Source organism: Gavialis gangeticus, unplaced genomic scaffold (assembly GCF_001723915.1).
Source record: "Gavialis gangeticus isolate Ggan-Ray unplaced genomic scaffold, GavGan_comp1, whole genome shotgun sequence".
In the NCBI taxonomy this organism is placed as follows: domain Eukaryota; kingdom Metazoa; phylum Chordata; order Crocodylia; family Gavialidae; genus Gavialis; species Gavialis gangeticus.
In genome coordinates, this window is record NW_017729027.1 from 20240515 (window position 1) to 20264525 (window position 24011).

At 41.6% G+C, this 24011-nt stretch overlaps 1 protein-coding gene across 2 annotated transcripts in view; it reads right to left on the reverse strand.

Moving 5' to 3' along the window:
- SMAP1 (small ArfGAP 1) overlaps nucleotides 1-24011 on the reverse strand; it is a 275010-nt gene that overhangs the window by 159182 nt on the left and 91817 nt on the right. Inside the window, exon 5 of one of the 2 annotated variants that reach the window (XM_019520491.1) lies at nucleotides 11442-11519. The exons of the other annotated variant lie outside the window; for it this stretch is intronic. Within the exon in view, the coding sequence (XP_019376036.1) occupies nucleotides 11442-11519 (78 nt within the window). The remainder of the gene's footprint in view (nucleotides 1-11441; nucleotides 11520-24011) is intronic. 2 annotated transcript variants of the gene reach the window in all.

Below are 24011 nucleotides of genomic sequence, written 5' to 3' on the forward strand. Positions count from 1 at the left end.
GCTAGGCCACTCTAGCCTGGGTCTGCACAGCACAAGGGGAAGGAAAGCACGCTCTGGGGCTTATTGCTCTTTTCCCCTCCCCCCTTCCCCTCAAGCCCAACTGGAATCACTGTAGCTCTGCACTTTGCCAGCTGCCCTTGTATCCCAAGGGTGGGGGAAGGGAACACTACCCCCCCCTGCCCAACACTGCTCTCCCCATGATTTGCAGACCCCACTTGGGGGGCTAAAGCCCCTTCTGTTCCTTCCCCTCATGCTGTGCAGACCCAGGCTAGAGTGGCCTGGCATCTGTTCCCCTGCCTCTGTCCTGATGGGTTGACAGGCAGAGGCTAGAGAGCAGAGGCAATAAAGCAGGAGGGCAGGATCAGTTCTGCTCTGCTGAAGCAGACAGCATAGCCCAGGGCTGCAAAGCACCCTGGGGGACTGTGACAACTTGAATCAGGAAGAGATCTGAAACAGAAGTTCCATAAACTGGTTTGACATAAATCAGTAAAGTCTGATACTATATCCATCCAGGTTTATCTTAAACCAGTTTCAGCCATTTTGAAAGTAGTTTATGTGCATTGAACTACTGTTCAGGTTTGAACTGATTTCTGATGACTTAAACCAGTTTATGTACAACTTCTGTCCCTAGCCAAACAGACCAAGACAGGGAAGATAATACAAAAACTGATCAGGAAGGGATAGGTGAAGAGGTGACAAGGCTGAAGGAGACTGCAAGGCTGGAGGAGATGGAAGGCTGTAGTTAAGGCAGTCCTTTCTATTTCCCTGCAGTACTTTGTACCAGTATACCATGATTTAACTTAGCAGCTACTAAGACTTTCACTAGATTTGTTCAACTGTTACCCTCAAATCCACCTACCAAATTCCAGTATCGATAGTAACAGACACTAGCTAACACAGTAAAAGCTTGGATTCCTTGACAATGGAGATCAGTGGACAGTCTTTGAAAACGAATTTCAGTGTTTATACACATGTCCACAACCTAGCTGATATTATTAGCTTTATTTGAAACCCCAACAAGGAATGATTTTTTAATTCTGCTGCAAGCTGATGGTCATCCTCAAATTGAAAGGACCTTTTTATATTTGATTGAAAGCAGAAGAATCAAAGGGAAAAGTAAATATGCAAAAAGAAGCTCTTTACTTAAAAATCTATTCCCTACAATTTGAGCAACTGTTAGTGGCTTTTTCAGGAGGTGGAATCCTGAATAGTCAAGTATTAAAAACAACTGAAACTATGCTAAAGAACTTTAAAAAAAATACTACAACTCCAAAGGAGATAGTCATTGTCTAAGAAAAAGAACATTACTGCCATTGTATTACTTGATGCATGCACAAGATTTACTCTGAGAATAATCTGAGTTGGTTTGAATTGAATATATAAAAAAGATATAATAAGCTCCAAGATGCAATGCCCATTATCAGTGAAAAATGTGGAGGCAGCTGGATCACTAAACCAGAGCCAAGACAATGGAATTTTGAAGCACCTTGACAGGATTAAAGGGTACAGATTACCCCCATTTGAAAACAGTACAATACATAAGAAAATGAACATGTTGCCTGTATAGTTTTCCCAAGCCTTTGCAAAAGAGGTAAGTGTAGTACCCAATTTGGATTCTAGCCATGGAACTATTCAGTGCCTTGATACCTGGCTGCCAGGATGAAATTCTAACTCCATTTTAAAATGCTATACCACAAATGAATTGAACTCATCATGGTATTACAAGATTGAGAGGAAAAAAGTTACTTGCCTTCTCATCAGTTCTGAGAGGAAAAGAAAAATCGAAGTAAAACAATTCTTTTTTTTAGTTTCCCTGTAACATGCTAAACTATGTAGTTGTCAGTACGTATTGCCATTGCTGTAACTTTACTAGCATTTTAAAGGAGTTAGATGTCAATGCAGAACAAATATGTATTTAACTTTATCTCACGTGTTTACACAAAAGTATTTCATGCCAGAAGTTATACTGATAGTATGCTAAAGCTGAGTGAGACTAAGCAACCAAAAAAATCAGGAATCATCCAAGTTATCTGTATGCTCTGAGTTCTTTCCATTTACACCTCTGCATTACAATATTATCCTTAAAGAAACACAGCCAATTTAAAAGCCACCAAATTATTTCTACCTATAGCTGCAGGAAACAATCACCATAGGATTATTATAAAGAGAAAGACAAGTTTTCCCCATTTATTTACTTTGTGTATTTGATGGCACATTGTAGGCAGTCAATTCAGTGTTCCCATTGTTGCTTATGGATTTTTCACACAGCAAGAGAAATAAAATAAATATGAAAATGGTTATAAAGAGACTGGGGGGAAGGGGGGAAATAGGAGTATTATCTGAAATGATCTTTAATTCATTTTTTTTTTAAGTTTATAGGTGTAAGAGTTGAACCAAAATATAACTCTTTTTAAGAGGTGCAACCAATTGTTTAAGATTGTAAAATGCTTATGAGAATGGCAAAGCAAAATTGGCAGCATCACATTCAGTTCATCACACGAATTGTATAATGTACACATTTTAGCAGTTCTATAACACCTTACACAATTTCTCACAACAGCTGCACAGCCTTCCTAATATGCAATAAGAAACTGAGGCAGCAATCAAGCAACTAACCAAAGGAAGCTTAGGGTGAGAACAAAACACTATTACCAAGGAGTAATTTTCCCTGGATTTTACACTGTAGTACCTTTACGACAAGCCAGCACTTTTATTATACTAGCTGGTGGGGCAGCCTGTTTGCATCAAGCAAATGGCTACCTTGGAACAAAATTGATTAGGGAAGCAGACACACCACTGGTTTACCAGTATAACTTGTACTGATATATACTTACTCTTCACTTTCTGAAGTGTAACTACACTCTAGAGTGATTTTAACCAGCAAAAGACGGCACTCATTCTACTTTAACTAAAGTAAATATACTCTGTAGTAAGCAGGCTGTATGTCTGTAACCTTGGCCAGTAAGCCAGCAAAACTTCATAATCATTATGCTGATTCCCATCACCACATACTGTAAGTTCATAAGCAATGTATTGGATCACCTAAACAAGACACATACTAAAACGTGAATAACATTAGTGGGGTTCCCTGGTCTGCGCTTGTCAGTTGGGTCAGCAAGAAGCACCGGGGCCAGTGTCCCTGGGATTGAGGTCCTGAAGCCCCAGGAGCAGCAGGGGTCCAATCCTGCTTAACAACAGCCCCAGGTGATGTCTATACCTAACAGTCAGATCTGGATCAGCTATGCCATGACACATGCCATCACAGCTGATCCTGCAACAAGAATTATATCCATTTCTAGCCTACATGAAACAGATGGGGAAGACAAAGTACAGTAAGGGGAAAGGGATGGAAGTGAGCAGAATAGCTTTAGGTCAGGAGGTCCAGCATCCATTTCTTTAATACCAAGCCATGTCCAGTGAAAAGGGGCAAGATGACCCAAGTTTAAAGGACTTTAGCCTGGCTCTGGAGTGGCTCCCAACTTTCTTGTCAATTTTGTTGTTTATATTAAGGGCGTGATGGAAGAAGTCAACAGGACCCTCTTGGAATACTGGGACTTTTTCCCATGGAGGGAAGCTGGTTGTTAGCTTGAGAACAAGATAGTGGTCATCTACTGCCGAGCGTGTTATTTATGTAGTTTTCAATAGGAAGCTGCAGCGTAAATCTTCAGCTACCACATAACAGCACCTTAATCTTCAAAGCAATTGTGATCTCAGTCTGCTCTACAGCTAAATAGCTACAATCCATTAAAGGGCAAGTCCTTGGTGCTAAGTTTGTGCACATCTTCCTTTATCAAACACTAAAGCCAAGAGGCCAATCAATGCTGTAAGCTTACCACTTACAATTTCATTGAGGCTGCATCCTAAAGAAAATCTTTTTTAGGTCATGTCTACATATTACAAACGTAATATAACAGGCAGCAGCACCCTCCAATCACACAATACTGCTGTGTACTGACTGCCTCCCAAAGACGAAATAGTTTAGCTGCAGGAGGACAAACTGGCCTCTCCAAACTGCCACACAAATATGGCTACACTGCTACAGTTTACGTGGTAGCCCACAATGCAGCACAGAGTGTTAGGATACTTCTGACAACAGGTAGAAGTACAATACAAGAAGTACATGAAGAAGTGGCCTTAGGGTGCTTGTCCTTAGACACATCCTTAGTGACATCAACAATACAAGATAAATCCAACACCTCTGTTTGGGTCATTGTTTAAAGCCAGTGGCAAGCACCAGAATTTACATTCCTTCTGTTCAGATGTAAAAGTGGCTACTGTCTGCTAAAATATCTTTGTAAACTCAAGTGTGCCCTCACTGACAGGGAGAGCACTTTTGATTGGAGATGTAGAGCTCAGCAAAGCTGTGGAGCACCTTCTGCATGAATGCAGTTTCAATGTTCAAGGTCTCAACAATATGAAGCAGACAAAACTGGACCATCATCTATCGACTAGGGTGCCACTACCTCATCATCCAACAGTGAGAAAAAACCCCTTTTGTGGTTCTAGGGCTGGTGGGACTGTTAATTATACCATTAGGAGTACAGGAGCCTCTCCTTTGCCTAGATGGGCAAAAGGGAATCTGCTTTGTGGCATGTGACTGCAGTTATCAGCAGAGCCAATATAGGCAAGTTTTTTTTCCATAGGAATATCGGCCCAGTCAAGGCTGGCTAGCTCAATGCCACCCACACCTTGTCTGGGACAGAGGCAGGAAAAGTGCCTCTAGTATCATCTTTAAGATGGCTAGAAAGGGGTAGACAAAGTGACTTGCAACTCCATGCCAAAGAAGAGAAAGATATCAGACAGGGTATGGAGGAGCAGATCTTTTCAAGTCACAGAAGTATGGAGAGCCATTACAAACTACAGTGCAAAATCACCATTTTGATGCAAAACATGTCTCTGGGAGGCATACTTACACCTCTGAACAAGGAGATCTGTCATCAATTTCCAGTAATTACCAAGATGTTACTCTATTTGGCAGTACCAAAGCCCCTCACTTCAAGAAAGAAAGAGAACGACAAATCAGAAAGAGTCCAACAGACAGCAACTAAGATATTATGAAGAAAGGCCAAAATAACTATTTAATTTAGTTTGGAGACAAGAAAACTGAGCAGGAAATTTGATAACAGTCTTCAAAAACCTGAAAGGTGGTTATATGGAAGATGATCATAGAATCATAGGTCCCTTCTAGCTCTGCTTTTCTGTCTAGAGGTCATTAGGTCAACCCCCTGCCTGAGTCAGGATCGCACCTATCCAAACCATCCCATAAAAATCCACCGTCTAACCTCTTAGCAAAACCTACAAGTCAACTATAATCTGCCACAGGTAAATCAAAACGACCACAGCAGCCAGCATCCTGCTGCTGCAAAGGTTGTTAAAATATACTTGAGGCAGCCAAGAAGGCCATGACCCTTGCCACAGAAGAAGGGAAAATCCCTTGCAGTTCATATAAATCCAGGTAAAATCCTTCCTGAACCCAAATATGGCAGTTGGTCTGACCCTGAATGGAGAGGCAACACCCACCAACCAGGAAACTCTAGGTTTAAGTCCCAGCAGGAACGCTAGCATACAGCAGTCAACCAAAATGCTGGCGCACCATAGTCACAATCCCTAAATTTGGCTGTAGCCAACTCCCCATGCTTGAGGACGGTAAGTCACTCTCCCTCTGAACCCCAAAACATGCAACAGAAGGGTGGGGGAATTCCTTCCTGGCCCCCCCAGTGGCAACCAGCAAAACGCAGAAGCATGGGCAATACCCAGTTACTACCAGATCATGCCTGAATGATGCTTATCCAACCTCTTAAGCACCTCCAGTGATACAGGGTTACAGACTCTCCCTAGGCAGTCTAGTCTACTCCACTGCCTCACTATTCTAACACTGAAAAAGTTTTTCTTACTATCCAATCTAAACTCACTCTGCTGCAACCTCAGTCCATTGGTCTACATCCTGCTCTGTGTAGCAAGACAGAAAAGGTGCTTTCCCTTTTCTCTCTGGCAGCCCTTCAGGTATTTGAAGACCGCTATCATGTCCCCTATTAAGTATCATTCCCACAAGCTGAACATGCCTGCTCCTTCAGCCTCTCCTCATGACTTGCCTTTCAAATCCGTTATCATTTTTGTCACCTGCCTCTGCACCCTAACTTCTCCTTATCTAAATACACATCCTGGGTATTCCCAGTTTTGTGTTATGTTGTTTGCCCAATTTACTGAAAAGCTATCAATTCTAGCATCCAAATCACAACAAGCACGTGGACCCACAATGAGAAACTCCTGTAGGACTCCACTCGAAAACCTCCTGCCAGTCTGACATGCATCCCTTTGCTTTGCCCTGATCCAGTTGTCTATCCACCTTATAGTAGTTTTGTCCATCCCATATTTTTCCAATTTGTTTATGAGAAGATCATGTGGCACTTCGTCAAAAGACTTGCTGAAGTCCAGATATGCTATATCCATTGCATTGCCTGCATCCACTAAGCTAGTTTCCTTATGGAAAAAAAGAGCTAAAGTTTATTGGGCATAATCTGTTCATGCCGGCTGCTTGCAATGAGCAGGGATCCTGGTTTTCCCTGATAAAAAAAAATAATCACAAGTTCTCTGATAAAAACCCAAAATCTAAAACAGTCCTCCAGCAGTTTGTGACTGTTAGACCTGGTCTTCCCTTTAGGGTGCCCTGGTAAACAGACCTTCTCCCAGTTCCTGGTGCACACCCCTTATATACTTATAGGCTGCCACCAAGTCAGCCCCGAGCCTTCGTTTCTCCAGGCTGAAGAGTCCCATGCCTCTCAGCCTCTCCTCCTAAGGCCTGTTCTTTTCACCTCTCTTCTCCTTTAGACTCTCTCAAGCTTCTCCACATCCTTTCTAAAGTGTGGAGCCCAAAACTGGATGCAGTACTCCACCCGTGGCCTCATCAAGGAGGAGTAAAAGTGGGAGAATGACTTCTTGGGTCTTGCTTGAGATGCATTAGTAAATGCAAGCCAGAGTTTTATTTGCTTTGCTGGCTCATGTTCACCTTGTGATCAACCATAACATCTAAGTCTCTTTCAGTTGTGGTGCTACTGAGTGTAGCACTACCAAGCCTGTAAGTATAATGTGGGATTTTTCCTCCCAAAATGGAGCTCCTTGCATTTCTCCATGTTGAAGGCAATCAGGTTTTGATCCTCCCACCTAGCAAGCCTGTCCAGGTCAGCCCGAATTGCCAGCCTATGCTCTAGCATTACCACACTTCCCCATAATTTGGTGTTGTCTGTGAACTTGGCCAGTCCACTTCTGACACCTGAATCCAGATCATTTATGAACATATTAAAGAGTACTGGGCTGAGCACTGAGCCCTGAGGGATGCCACTGGTCACCATGTGCCATGTTGACTTGGTTCCATCAACTACCACTCTCTGGGTCTGACCACAAAGCCAGTTCCCCAGCCACTGGACTGTAAGGTTGTTGAAGCTGCAGTTCCCCAATTTTACCAGGGGGACATCATGGAAGACCAAGTCAAAGGCTTTTCTGAAATCTAAATATATGACATCAACCTCTTTTCCTTTGTCCAGGTGATGTGTCACCTGGTCACAGAAGGAAATGAGGTTGGTCAGGCAAGACCTACCCACAATGAAGCCATGTTGATTATCTCTCAGAATGTTGCCTTCCATTATAGCCTGTTATTGATGGTTTCTTTGATGATTTTTTCCAATATCTTTCCAGGGATTGAGGTCAAACTGATTGGCCTGTAGTTCTCTGGATCTTCCTTCCTTCCTTTTTTGATGATAGGCACCGCATTGGCCCTCTTCCAATCTTCAGGAACCTCTTCCAAGCACCACAAGTTCTCAAATATCTTTGTCATTGGTCATGCTATAATGTCAGGCAACTCTTTTAGTACTCTTGGGTGCATTCTATCTGGGCCAGCTGACTTGGGGATGTCCAGCCTATCAAGCTGTTCCCTCACAAGGTCTTTGCCAGTTATAGGCATATAATCACCCTTACCCTGGTAGTCCTGTGTCCTGTCAGGCAGGGTGATCCCCTTGGGCTGGTGGAAAACGGATGCAAAGTAACTGTTGAGGAGATCAGCTTTTCCCTGGGCATCAGTTGTCAGCTGCCCCATTTAGTTCAGCAAGGGTTCAATGTTGCCCTTGCTTCCCCCACCCCCCCGACTTCCCACATATTTGAAGAAACTTTTCATTGTCCTTGATTCCCATAGCCAGTTTGAGTTCGGTAACTTCTTGATGTTCTTAAAGAGGGGCACTTTGTTGGCCCTTCTCTAGTCATCCGGTACCTCGCCCATCTCCCATGACTGTGAATATTATTGCCAAGGGCTCCAAGATAACTTTTGCCAGGTCCCCTCATTACCTTAGGATGAAGTTCATCAGGCCCTGCTAAGTTGAGTTAATTCAGACTCATCAAAAACTTTCTGACATGTCTCTTGTGTTATCTCATCCCTCAGGATGCCCCTTCCTTACCCGAATCTTCCTTATTAGCTGTTTGGTTGCAGCTTCATTAGTGATGGCAGATACTTGACTGGGATGGTTTTTATCCAGGGATGATCCAGCCCTGAGAAAAGAACTGGTGAGACCTCATGAAGTCCCTCTGAGACCTACTTTCCCACGATTATTTTCCCTTGCGTACATTTTAAGGAGGTCACATCTACATGTTCATTAATGTGTTTTTGGTAATGCACATTAAATTTAATGCCTCCATTGTGAGATACTAGAAAAAAAAGCACACTGGCCTGTTTTAATGCACATTTGTGAAAAGCAGAGTTTTTTGTGATTCTTTAGTGTGCATTAAAATAGGCTAATGCACATTAAAGCACATATATGCACCCACAGAGAACATTAAGGATCCATCTTTAGAGACGTTTCAAGTCCTCTAAGCAAGGTAACTTTGCATGGTTTATGCAGATAAATTACTGCTTCATATAAAACTCTGCTCTTCTATTGCTCAGTTCGTAAATACTGGGATCACTTGTGGTTAGGTGATCAAAGTTGGAAGTGCCAGTCTTCACTGCCATTTTTACTACCCTATCCTTAGATGGGAGACCAGTACCTTGGGCTTTAATGCAGTATCTCTCACTTCCTCTCAAGTGACCTACATGGAATGCTAAGCCAGATGCAACTTGGCCTGTATCCTTGGAGTTGTGGGTCCTGGAAGAAAGAAGTCCAGCTACTGAATATTTGCCCAGTATATGGCAGTGTCTATCAGTGAGAATACAAGTCTCAGTGTAGCCTAATACAAATTTAGGCTAGATATCAGGAGGCGCTACTTCACGGTCAGGGCGGCTAGGATCTGGAACCAACTTCCAGGCCAAGTGGTGCTGGCTCCTACCCTGGGGGTCTAAGCGGAGGCTAGATAAACACCTTGCTGGGGTCGTTTGACCCCAGTACTCTTTCCTGCCATGGCAGGGGGTCAGACTCTATTTGCTCAGGTCCCTTCCAACCCTACTAACTATGAAACTATAAGTCTGTCACAGGAAGCGTAGGATTTGGACCTTGACTATTTAGAGTCCAGTATAGCAAACCCCTCATTTCCACTGTACACAAAGGTCCTTATTTATTTATTTTTTTAGGGTTTAGGATTAAGTTTCTTCACCAAATTATTAAACATGGAGTAAGTATAAACCTCTAAAAATGTAGCAAGTCTGATACTTGCTGGGGTCCAGCTCAATGCCAAGAATAGTAAGAAGGGAACTGGGGGAGGTTAACAGATGCTCCAATCTTTATGTCCTTGCAGGGTTGTACAGGACACATGCATGACTCAGACTACTGTATAAAAGAACACAGTCTCAAACAGTGAAGTGCACACACTTGTACAGTGGGATCCCACACTGACACACACAAAGAATATTCTACATTTACATGCATCAAGCTGTAAAATGTATTCTGTGATGTTGCATTATTTCACATGTACAATAATACAATCAAGACTAACACATTTACAGAAAAGGGAAGAATTAAGGCTTTGCACATAAAATTCAGCCTTACCACAGTTCTGGTTGTTCACTGAATTATTAATGTAGTCCCATTAAAGTAGTTCTTCTACAGAAATCCTTATTTATTCTTCACACTTTACAAGGCCAATACGCACGTTTATAGGTTTTCCAAATGCAATTAAATCAAAACAAATTTAATTCAAAACAAGTAAAAAGATTTCTCAATACTACTAACATGTCAAACTTCAACTCAGCCATTTTTTTCAACAAATAGACAAAAATATTGCCAAGATACTACGTTATTGTAGTGAAATTTCTACTCTTGCTTTCGTTGGGGTCAAATCCTGCTGTTTGTCAAGTTTTACTCAAAAATTCACCAATGGGAAACAACAAGGTAAATTTTTTTAAGAGTTTCAGAAAGCTTTAAAGGTCAAATAATAAATCAGAAGAACAGTTAGGGAAGTTTTACTAAATCAGGTGCTCCTATTTCTGATGCAATATAAAATATGTGCAATACATGCTTTGAAATTACATTCATTAGGCAATTGTGGCTTGTTTCATGTGGGTACAAAGAAAAAAATTCAAAGAGTACTTAGGACTGAATGTGCCATAATTAAAGGTGGTTATATTTACTACCTAAGTTTTTGTGTCCTAATTTACTATAAAGCACTTTATAAGTATGAAACATTTCATTCTTTGGTTGTGTAATTATTCTATATGTCTGAACTCAAAACAAAAATTCCAAATGAATGCCTGAAGCTGGGTACGCAAGTTTGGGTTTAAAAAAAATACATTTACTATAAAATATGGATATTACCGTAAGTCTGAGGCATGAGTAGCGATGCCTTACATGCCATCCATATTTGGTTATGGTATCCAAAATACCAGCAGAAATGCTCCTTTTAAGTGTCTGAACTACAACATACTAGACTACTATCTTTTCAGTGCAATTCTCTTCCCATTACTAGAAAGCAAATGCAAACGGGAGATAGCCTATAAATTGGTAAAATCTCCACCAAATGGCTCTGTTAAACCACCCATGGCCTGTTAAACCAGCTATATACTTTGGCTGGAATGATTTTACCCCTACAAATCCTGGAGAAGTTTTAGCAATCTTGTTATACTGAAGGGCAGAGGCTTATCAAAACATTGTTCTTAGTGAAAAGAATAATGAAGGAATCAAACTTGTGTCTCTGAGCATGGAAGTATTTACATGGTTTTGCAACACTAAGACAGCAGCATAACCTTGAACATAAAGGTATCAATCCAAATAAGTATAATAAAGCCAAAACCCACAAAACTACTTTACACCTAGCTGGATCAGCTCTCTTCAGTTACACGAGTCAATGAAGCAGGGTGCAGAAAGTTTGTTTTAAATGCCCAAAGCTCTTCTAACGAAGCTAATTAAAATACTACACTAGAACGCAAATAAATTTTATATTCTAGATTAAATTAAATACACAAATATTCTGTGCACTAGATCAAAATATGCTGTCTGACAGAACGGCGTTATACTAGAAAAAGATACCTCCAATTTGCTCTTTTCAGCAGCAGCTTGCAGAGAAGGAGAGGATGCCAAAGGCTGAGCAGCATCAGAGGAGGACATCTGTACAAAGCAGATGAAAGGGATGGATGAGAAGGAAACCAAGGCAGATGATCAGAATTAACAGGCTATAGATAAAGCACAGAAATATTATGATTTAATCCTCTTCCAAGATGCAGAAACACTTTTTAAAAAAAAAAAAAAAAATCACTTAATATAGAGAAAACAAAAGCAGAAGAGAAAGCATTTGCATTTTAGACTTATGAATTTGATTAATGCAATTTCCAAAAGAAGAGAGATTTGTCAGGTAACAGTGAATGATTTATGATGAAATTCACTAGAATATAAAATAAGAAAATGAACCCGGATAAGATCACATCACAGGCATGAGAAAAATAATTAGGTTTTATCCATTGTTCAGTTTTATCCAATGTGACTGTTGAAATATTAATGTCCTGAAGCACGAAGGCACACTGTTGCATGGGGAGGGGAGAGAAAAGAGTGCCTTTGTTCTTGTTCACTGTAACAGAATATTTATATTAAGAATGAAGCAAAATAACTCTGAAAGTTATACATTAAAGTTCTAATGAACTGTTCTATATTGAAGAACATACTGAACGCTAGAAAATGATGTGTGTTAACACATAAAGGCAGCATTTTTGCAGTAAACTGGCAGGCCTACTGCAAAGCAAGATATACAATTTTCTAGAAATCAGTATACAGCCAATTTTAGCACCACTGTACTTTAGAATTATCCAAAGGTATTTTGAAACAATTATATATGCATTAGATGCAATTTATACATGAAAATGGGATTCTCTAGACTCATGTTCATACATTGTCCTACCCTATTTCTTTATGCATACTTGATCACTTTAATGGAAACATTATCTTTCTATTCCCTTTACTACAAAAATGCAACTAAAATATTTTTACAAAATGCATAGTAGATCTTCTGAGCTATTAGAATGACATTGCTCAGCTGCCCTATAATCATTGTCACCACTAAAGGAAAAAGTAAACATAAGTGGAGCGGTAGCAGCACAGAGCATCATAGTATCAAAAAAACAAGTACTTAAAAAAGTAGTAAGAATGTGTTAAATAAGCCTCGGCACTGGCCTCTTAAAACATAACCAATACCTACATAAATTGTTCATGCCTTACATAGTCTACATTTGTTATACCAGAATCAACTAGTAATACTGTAGTTAACTATAGATAACTGGTTTCAGTGCACAGAGGTTCAGGAAGTGCGCTGTGGTCTGCAAGTTAGTTCCCAAGGTTCCAGGAAGGAAGAAATTCCTACCCCTCCGATACCCCTTTTTATATAATAAGCAATTTCAGGAAGTTTTGCGCTACATTTAACTTATATGATTAAAAAACTTACATGCAAGATATCATTCAGTACTTTTCTGCTGTTATTTAATTGTTTTAGAAGCTATCCATTTTTACCATAAAGCTACCAAATAAAATATTTCTGATATTGCATTATTTAATCTTATTTTTATGACACAATTGGTGTGGAAACAGTCAGCATTTTGACATTACAACCTGACCTGCTAAGAAAGGAGGATCTTTCATAACAGCTCTGTTTGAGCATTAAATGATCTGGTAATTAATCCTATTTATAATTCAGGCACTCATGTTTTCAGTCATGATGTTCCACCAGAATTTGCCATCATGATTAACAGCTTATTTCAACTTTTCTTTTTTTTTGTTTCCTATAACCAAGAATTATTAATGTGTACTCCCTTTATATGTTAAGCCAAGAAATGATATGGGCTAGGTTACTGAAGTAACTAAACCAGAAGCTTTAAGTTTGCAAATAATTCATTAAATATATCATAATAGTTATCAAAGAGCATAACAAGTTTAAGACCCTAGAGGACTAGAAAGGCTAAAGCATGCCAGTTTCTGTAGCCAAAAGCATATATGCCTTTATGTATAATGGTGATAGCATGACAGTCAACCACCACCGACTCCCCCCTGTTCAAATTGCCAAGTACCCATTTACAGAAGGGTAATGACTTTTGCCATGAGTCCAGAGCAGGGATTCAAACTCTTACCTCTGGAGTTGTAGCAACACATCTTAACCACTCTGCCATCATGCCCCATATAACTGTAATCAACCATAGCAAAGGATAATAATTTTGGGAACGTGATAATCCAGTGGTCTCCAAACTTTTTTGATCATGCACCCCTATCTATATAAACAGAAGTTCTAATCTATAAAATAATTTTTTGCAGCATCAGCAGTTCATACCTTTCAGAAGTCTGGTTCATTATTTGTATACCATCTATTAGAACTATGATACCAATCTGTTGATAGGCCAAGTTCCATAGCTATATAACTGATGTAATACAAATTCTTAGCTGAAGTGGAGTCCTGTGCATTTGGAATATTAAAAAGGTATTTGAGGCCTTAGTTACCAATTCATTTTTTACTAATTTTAAGAACTTATTTCCAGGCTTGAGGAACACCAAGATTACCTCAAGTGGTCAGACACTTATAAAATTATTTGGGAGGTTTTTTCATCTTTATTAAAAACTGTCAGCTTTGAACCATTCTTGAGATTGTGTAGCTGATCAAAAAGTTACTTGATGTTCAACATCAACATATCAAGGAAATAGCTTCTATACTTTTATGTGCCTCTGCATTGCTCAAAAGGTATCTCTTGGTTTTGACAACTGCAAGAGGTAGACAGAGCCCTGAGCAGTAGACTGAGCTAGCCTTGGCAGTGGACAGTCTACATGAGATGGCATGTAACTGGGGCCAATATGCAGTACTTCGGTACACAACAGATTGGCCTACAGCTATCTCTGGGTTGTCATGGCTCTACTGCATCAAGTACCTAGACTAGCATGCTAAAGACAACTCTGTATACCTGTGTTGCACCATAGCCTGCAGTGTAGACAAGCATTTGAAAGCCAATACTATACTCCTATTTAAAACTGTATATACAGATAGTAGTTAAAAATATATTTTTTTTTAGTTTATGGAAGGCGTGAGTTTGAGTCACCCCACTATAGTGAGAAATTCTGTGTAGTTTTGGCATAACAAGTGCCACTAGTTGTGTACAACTGACTCTGGCTCTATGCAACCTTATTTTTTTCATTCTGTCACAATACTATTGGACATCAGATGCTTTATTAGCTCTACTGAAGGAGGAAGAGAATGCTCAATTTATTCTACCTTCCAGGTCACATCAGCCACCTATGGCAGATGCATGCATCTTTTTAGCCTAGAATAAGGAAAACTTTTAGATGTAGGAGCCATAAAATTGCCTTCATAGCACAAAGTCTACCAGTATGTTAAATGTCTTTAAGGTAGTCCAAACCATCTACCCAATGTTACAATCTTGGCAACCTCCAGTCTCTGATTAACCTTCTAAGAAGTGTTATTAAGAAGGTTTAAATCTTTTGATAAATGTTTTAAATTTTAATTTCTTCATCTAGGTTCCATCTGAGATGTATCAGCTCCCACTTACTGGAATTATTTCTGAACAAAGTATACAAGAGAAATAAAGCAAAATCACTTATTAGACTTCCACTAGAATGGAAGCATGACTTCTGCAAAAACAAAGCAAAAAGTTTAAACCCAGCAAGCCTCTTATTAAAAACATTGATTTTTATTATCAAGTGGTATCTAGATAATACATATAGTAAACACTTCAACTTAAAAAGTTACTGAACTATGGATGGACCATGTCATAAGAAAACAGAACTTTAGTTGAAGAAAATGTTTTAACCATACAAATAGGAAATGAACCAAGCACCAGGGTGCCCTCAGGTGGCCATTTTATACATGCACAGTCAATTAACAGGAAACAGATTTGGAAAGGTACATAAAATAGGAAAAATAAGAGTTCATAATGATAGATGAAGTCTAGTAAATAATTATATACTACATTTTTTTCTTTTGCTAAGTAATGCTTGGCTCAGACTTAAGATTTACATTAATAAACAAATGAAAAATCTGCACCCCTAAGATTTTTTGTTTTGTTTTGGGTTTTTTGGTTTTTTAACAGTAGCAGCTAGAGATCCTAGTTAGGACAATAGTGCACTTGTATCTGTACAATTAAAAAGAACAAGTTACTTATATAACATATAAACTTTTTTAAAATTAAAAAAAATGCAGCTAGAGTGAAGATATTCAGTTTTTAGAGTAAAACTGTATGACTTATGGAAAAAAGCCATTTTTGTGGTTTTTCAATACTTTAGATTAAAATTTATCCTGCCTCCAAAATGCACTTCCCCCCCCATTTTATGACAAAAATCATTCAAGAATCTAGAAGACTAGAAACTTGTCCAAATTTGAATGCAAACCAAGTTGGATGATCAACTAAAAGGTTAAAAAAATATTTTATATAAACTACCTGAGAGATGCCAGAAAGATGTGGAATCTATAAGAATAATCACTATAGAAAATTCTGAGGATATACATCTGACCCAAAAAGGTTACAGTCAAAACAGACCCCACCTAACAAGTACCTGAAAGTCAGTCATTTATTTTACAACTATTTAACACCCCTCTCAATGACATTCCAGCCAACATCAGAATCAAGTATGATATTTTGATTAAGGCACTGGATTACCGTATTTTTTTGTATGCAACATGCCCCAAAATAAGACCTGCATCTGGCTTTTGAAAGTCCGAAAGAAGAAAAAGATTCTCTCTTGAAAATACTGGTAAACTGACAGTAAGTAGTACCAGCTTCTTCAGCAGAAGCCTCTACCAGGACAAAGGAAAAAAAGTATCCACAGTCAGCAGCTAGGCCACCCCCACATGCAGCACTGCAGCATCACTTTTGCTTTCTCCCAGCAGAAGCTGCTATCACCATATTTCCTCATTTATAATGTGGACCACAATTTCCAGCAGCTGAACTTTGGAAAAATGTGTTCTATGCATGAACGTATGGTAATATAGGAGGAATGTCACTAAATCAAACTTTGTATGACCATGGCCATAAACTGCTTAATTTTTTGCGTTTCACTTCCCCACTTATCTACATTCTTCTTAAAGTGTAGAGCTCAGAAGCTGGGCAAGTCAGAGAAGATCCAGAGGAGAGTGTCAAAAAATGATAAACAGTTTAGAAGGCAAACTATGTGTGGAAAAAGTTGAAAGAGCCAGGTAGATTTAGCTTGGGTAGGAGATTAAAGGAGGGTTACGATAGCAGTTTTCAAATATCTTAAAGGGTACCATAAAGAACAGAGACAACAAGTTTCCTCCCTTGCTAGAGAATGCAGGATACTAAGCATTGGTTTTAAAATGCAAAAAAACAGAATTAGATCAGATGATGTTATTGTTAGAACAGCAAGGCAGTGGAATAAAAATTGCTAGAGGTGTACTGATACATCATAGATTCATATATTTTTAGCGGCTGGAAGGTACCTCGCAAGATCATTTGGTCCAGCACCCCGGCACTAGGCAGGAAAGACAACTGGGGGTCAAGTGACCACAGCAAGGTGACTGTCCAATCTCCTCTTGAAGATTTCCAGGGTGGGTGATTGCACCACCTCTAGAGGGAGTTTGTTCCATAACCTAGACAACCAGACTGTGAAGGAGTTTTTCCTAGAATTGAGCCTAAAGTGAAGTGGTCTTCCAGGCTTTTGTATCCATTACTCCTGGCCTTCCCCATGGGTGCCCTCATTCACCAATCTCCTGATGTAGCGATAAACTGCTACCAAGTTCCCTCTCAGCCTTCTCTTCTTTAGGCTGAAGAGGCCCAAGTCCCTCAGCCTCTCTTCATATGGTCTGCTTTGCAAGTCTCTGATCATATAGGTGGCTCTTCTCTGGACCCTCTCAAGTTTTTCCACATCCTTGTTGAAGTGTGGTGCCCAGAACTGGATGCAGTACTCCAACTGCAGTCTCACTAGTGCTGAGTACAGTGGAAGAATCACTTCCTTGGTTTTACATTAGATCCACTGGTTGATGCATGCCAGCATGTTGTTTGACCTGCTGGCCACAATACCACACCGACAGGTCATGCTCACGAGATGGTGAACTATTACCCCTTTCGGCCATGGTGCAAGTCAAATTGTTGCCACCGAGCCTATAGGTATGCTGGGGATTATTTGCCCCCAGATGGAGCACTTGATACTTCTCCGTGTTAAACCTCATCTGGATCCTATGAGGTTCAACACCTCCACCTCTCCAGTCTGTCCAGTTCCGCCTGTATCTGCAGCCTATCTGCAGGTGTGACCATGCTCCGCCGTAACGTGGTGCCGTCTGCAAGCTAGGCCAGTGAGCTCTTTACCCTCATATCCAAATCAATGATAAAGATGTTGAAAAGCACCGGAACAAGCATGGACCCCTAGGGGACAGAGCTGGCCACTTCTTGCCAGTATGAAACAGATCAGTTCATAAGAACTCTGGGTTCTACCTCGCAGCCAGTTTCCCACCCACTGACCCATTGAGCAGTTGAGTTCCCAATCTTTCAATTTTCCCACAAGGATACCATGGGATACTAAATCAAAGGCCTTTTGGAAGTCTAGGTATATAAACTTTGACCTTTCCCACATCCAGGTGGCGAGAAGGAGAAGAGATTGGGAAGACAGGACCTGCCCATGACAAAGCCATGCTGGCTGCCATTCAGAATCCTACCCTCTACGAGTGAGTTGCACATAGACTCCTTGATGAGTTTTTCTAGGATCTTCCCTGAAATAGAAGTTAGGCTGACTGGCTTATAGTTACCTGGGTCCTCTCTCTTCCCCTTCTTGAAGATGGGCACAATGTTGGCCCTCTTTCAATCCTCAGGGATCTCCCCAGAGTGCCACAATTTTTTTAAAAAGATTTGCCAGGGGTCCCGCAATGGGCACTCAGATTAAGTTCATCCAGTCCTGCTGACTTATAAAATGTGTAGCTTTTCTAGTTAGTTACACACCAGCTCAGCATCAACAGTGGGAAGGTTGTCATTCCCACCATGCCCCATGTGAACCTTATTTTGCATGTTTTTCCCCTTGGTCCACTGAAAAACCGAAGCAAAGTGGGCATTCAAGAGTTCAGTTTTCTCCTGGGTGTCAGTTACCAGCTGTCCTGAGGTGTTCAGCAGGGGCCCCATGCTTCTATTTGTCTTCCTTCTGCTCCCTACATAGCTAAAGGAGGACTTCTTATTGTCTTTGACTCCTGTTGCTAACTTGAATCCAGTCACCACCTTAGCTTTCCTAATCTTCTCCCTACACGTGGGCCACTGTAGTATAGTTCAGAGGCTCTCAAACTGTGGGCCATGACTCCCTGGCAACTTAAAAGGGGGTTGCAAATTCCCCCCCTAGAAGTGATGGCATGGAGATGCTGCTGTCAAGCACTGTGCTGCACTCTACCTCCCCACACCCAAGTGTGGCTGGCTGGCCAGCAGGGACCCTCCTGCCCCCCCACTTGTTGACCGGCCAGACTTGGGTGTGGTAAAGTGGCTCACAGCAGCACAGAGTGCTCGATAGCAGTGGTGACCCTGCCCCCTGTGCCACCGCTTCTAGGGAGGGAAGAGAAGTTTGCAACCCCCTTGTCACGGTATCAAAAAGTTTGAGAACATCTGGTATAGTCCTCCTCAGGACTGTCCCTAGCTTCCATTGTGTTTATGCCTCTTCCTTCTTTTTCAAGAGGACCATGATATCCCTATTGAGCCAAGAGTGCTTGAGAGCCCTTCTGCTGCCTTTCCTTCGCATGGGAATGGTCTTCTTTTGTCCTTCGAGGATTGTGTCCTTGAGGAATGACCAGTCATCACATACCCCATTCACCTCAAGCCCCTAGTCCTACATTGCCTCCCCTACTAATAATGCCCTGAGCCAGTTCAAATTAGTATTTTTTAAGTCCAGGACTTCAATCCTGCTAATTGGTTTGTCTACCTTGCAGCAGACAGTGACCACAATCTCATGGTCGCTGTCACCCAGGCTACCCTTAAATGTTCAAGTTGCTCAACCAAATCGTCTCCTTTGGCCAAGATCAAGTCTAGGAGACTGTTGGGGAAGGGCACAGGATAGAGCCATGTGCAGGGAGAGGGGGCAGCATCTGCTGCTGCGCACACCCCAGGAAGGCATGGGGGGTGCCCCCAGATGGCCACTGTGGGGGGAAGGGGTAGCTGCTAAGGCAAATTGTGGAGTGACTGCAATCACCACCCCCACTCCACCCATAGCCCTGCTCCCAGCACCATCACTGCCCACCCTGAGTGCAGCCCAGCTCAACACCATTTCCGGGAAGAGCTCAGTGGCGGCCCCAGCCCAGAGGCAGTCCACACTTGCCCCATGTGCAGATCCGGGGGCACATGCCCCCCCAGGGTGTGTGCAGCAGTGGGAGCTGCCTCCCCCCGCCACAAGCTGATTGCAGCTGTCCTGTGCCCTGCCCCACTCCCTCTCTCACTGTGGGGGCCTTGATCTGCCCCCCCTCACGCCTGTCCCCACTTCAACTCTCCTCCTCCCTCACCCCCAACAGGGATATCAGCCAGATGCTGCTCTCCAAGCTGCCTGGCTGCATATTGGTATCAGCCCCCAAAAATCTCTATCAGTGCACCCCTAAAAACTGTAGGTGTTGCGTGATGGTTGGGCTCAAGCATCAGATCCCAGTCATACCACACCATAGTGCTGGCACAGGGGAAGCCTGAGATCATGATCCTGGGCTCCTCCTGAACAAGCAATCTTCATTGTTGTGGCTGGGAAGCCCATCAGGGGTTGGGAGTTGACAGCGCTTCCAGCCACAGGGTAGCCCCTCTACCCTGAAGCTAGAAGTTCTAATCACTGACAGGGTTTCCCGTCATGGAGAGCTCACCATGCTTCTCCGGCTGGGACCCCTGATCATTTGGCCAGTATTTCCAGTTTGTGGAGTACCCTGTCCAGTTCAGGCAAGGTTGCTTTGTGATAGTGTGCAACATTGGCTGGGAGCACTGGTCATACATTTAAAGGCATGATAGGAACGAGTTGTAGTTATTACACATATACATTGTGTAATAACTTTGTTGCTTATTCCTGAATTTACCATGACATTAACTGAATGAGCATGTGGCCAGATCACTACTTCAGACATGATTAACCAGTTAATCCAATACCATGCATCAGAAGCCTAAAAGAGCTTTTTCCCCATGGCTTGAGCTTTCCCAAGCTGTGCCATAAAGTCAGGGGAAATAAGTTTTTGTTTGCTTGTTTGTTTGAAGGTGGCATTTTGTTTGTTTTTTTGTGATGAACATTGGCTCCTGAATTAAGACTCATGTTGCTGAAACATTCTTCTGTAGATATACTGACCTTACAACCTCTGGAAAACTTTGTTAAATCAAGAAGTAGGCTCCAAAGATGAGATCAGAGTATTCCAGGTTGGCTTTTTTATTTGGGACACAATGTTCAGTATTGTTTCTCAAGAAAGGAAGATTCAAACACTCTGACAATAAATGCCCTGGCTCAGCATTGGGAAGACAGACTTATTGATTTCCCTCCAACTGTGGTTTTCTTCCTCAAAAAAAAAAAAATCTAGTTCTTTATAATACAAAGCAGTAAGGGAGAAAATACATTCACATACTCCTTGGAAAATCTGTAACTTTCCATCAACCCCATTTACAATAACCAAGAGTAACCCACCATCCACAAAAGAAAGTTAAGTTTTTAGACTGGATCCTTTCCATTCCCTCAGAGCTAAACAAACATTCTTGTAACACATAGCAAGATAAAAGCCATTCTCTGCACTACAGAAGAATTCATACTCAAATCTAAAAATCACCTTAGAACATGAAATGGTTACTCCCTAGTTTTGTACCAACTCCTCTCAAGCACTGGCATTCACTTTATTCAGGAAAGAATCAGAATTTCTTCTTTATCAAACCAAACTAAGGTCTCAAAAATTCTATTGTATACACACACAAAACATGCATGATAATGGAAAATGGTTCGATTACTCACTCGCTCTCTCTCAAGCAAGCGAGAATGTGCACGCAAGTAAACTGAACCACTTTCATTTTTATGCAAGTTTTATTTACCATTACATTTTGTAGAGCACTTTAAGTTAATGAGACTTAAAAGTAAGGTTTAGACCTAAAACCTAATTATATGTGAAAATTGCACCCTTAGCGTGTAACTTCTCTTTTCTTACGGACTAAAATAAAAATCACAGCTTTCATATGGTGATTGAATAAAACTGGTTTTATAGTAGTTATTAGTGATCATTAAATTGTTGAGCTCCTAAGAATGTGTGAATGTTTAAGTAGGGTAAGAGTGATGTTGTAGCCATGATGGTCCAGAAATTATACAAGCAGCAAGGATTTTTTAGGGTGAGATCTTTCTATTGGATCAACTGTGTAGCAAGGACACTGGATAAACTTTTGAATGCAAGACATTCTTTGTCCTGTCCCTGACGTTTCTGGACCATCCCTGAGATGCAGATGCAGATGTGTGTGTGTGTATGTATATATATGAGTAGTCAAAAAATTTTCATTATTGTGTGTGTTATTAGCCTCTTTACAATATTTAGATATCTAATTTAAGGAACTTTGTGTTGATTTGACCAAGAAAATGAGCCTGTTTTGTAGCACTGATTTAATTATTTCACACTGCCACAGCTCTCTAGATCAGAGTTTCATAGTTTCTAGGGTCGGAAGGGACCTGAGCAGATCATCTAGTCCGACCCCCTGCCATGGCAGGAAAGAGTACTGGGGTCAAACGACCCCAGCAAGGTGTTCATCTAACCTCCTCTTAAAACCCCCCAGGGTAGGAGCCTGTACCACCTCTCTTGGAAGTTGGTTCCAGACCCTAGCCGCCCTGACCGTGAAATAGCGCCTTCTGATGTCTAACCTAAATCTACCCTCTGCTAGCTTGTGACCGTTGTTCCTGGTCACTCCTGGCTGTGCTTGGGGGAACAGTGACTCCCCCAATGCCTTCTGATCCCCCCTGACCAGTTTGTAACAGGCCACAAGATCCCCCCTCAGCCTTCTCTTGTGGAGGCTGAACAGGTTCAGGTCCCGTAGCCTCTCCTCATAGGGCCTGCCCTGCAGTCCCCTGATCATGCGAGTGGCCCTCCTCTGGACCCTCTCCATGCTGTCCACATCCCTCTTGAAGTGCGGCGCCCAGAACTGGACGCAGTACTCCAACTGCGGCCTGACCAGTGCCGCATAAAGGGGGAGGATCACCTCTCTGGACCTGCTCGAGATGCATCTGTGGATGCATGACAAGGTACGGTTGGCCTTCCTAACTGCCTCCCCACACTGCCGACCCATGTTCATCTTGGAGTCAATGATGACTCCAAGATCCTTTTCCGCCTCCGTGCTGACAAGAGGGGAGTTCCCCAACCTGTAGGTATGGTGCCGGTTGTTCCTCCCCAGGTGCATCACCTTGCACTTGTCTGTGTTGAAACCCATCCTATTCTCATCTGCCCACCCTTGTAACCTGTCTAGGTCAGATTGCAGCCTGTTGCTTTCTTCTAGTGTGCCCATGTCCCCCCACATCTTAGTGTCATCAGCAAATTTGAACAGGGTGCTTTTTTACCCCCTCATCCAAATCACTGATGAAGATGTTGAACAGCTCAACTATCAGTGAGGTCTGAAACACTTACTCTTTTATAGCTGTTTTATAGCTTCTTTTACTTCTTTACAGCTGTTGTATTACTAAGCTAGAAAGAACAAAAACTCATCTTTAGCAAACAGAAACTGAATTTACCGATTATGCACTACATGCAATGCAATTTACCTGCAATGTTGTATTACAGGGAAGGAATACAGGAAGACTTTGGGTTTCTTACCAGAGTTCCACAAGAAAGCTTTGGATGTTTCATAAGCCTCTCTCTGTAACAGCACTACCTTTTAAGTACCACAGAATGATGTAGCTATGCTAGTCCACAAAAAGTGAGAGATGCAAAGATTTATGAGTGATACCTTTTACTGGACCAAATGTATAGCTGGGAGGGATATAAACAAGCTTCCTGGTATGAAGTACCCTTCCTCATCTCTCAGACCCGAGGAAAGGATAGCTAAATTAGTGGGATATCAAGACTAATAAAAGGGGAGAAGCGCATTAATACCTTTCTAGTGAAGTAAATTGCACACTGATCAACAAACATTTGCCAATGACCACTTCCCATCAATAGATGAGAACAAAAAAAAGTGTCAACTCATCTCCAGTGCTACAATCAACAGCCACTAGAATCCACAGATCCTACACATCTGTATCCCAGACTGTGGTACAAATCTCACCAAATGGTCTCTCAGAAGCCATGTGGGTTAAACCAGACTAAATCTACACACCAGAACAAACAGGAAAAGCTAAAGGACAGAGACATACCACTGTGCAGGAGAACACTTTTCACAGAACTACCACTCAGTTTCTGGCCTCACTATCCTCATGTTCAAGGGATAGTTGTGACATACCTTCAAAAGGTGAGCCTACAAACAAAAAATCATAATCTAGCTGGACATTAAGAACCAAGGTCTGGATACAAACAATGACTTATCATTGACTCCAAGATGAACATGGGTCGGCAGTGTGGGGAGGCAGTTAGGAAGGCCAACCGTACCTTGTCATGCATCCACAGATGCATCTCGAGCAGGTCCAGAGAGGTGATCCTCCCCCTTTATGCAGCACTGGTCAGGC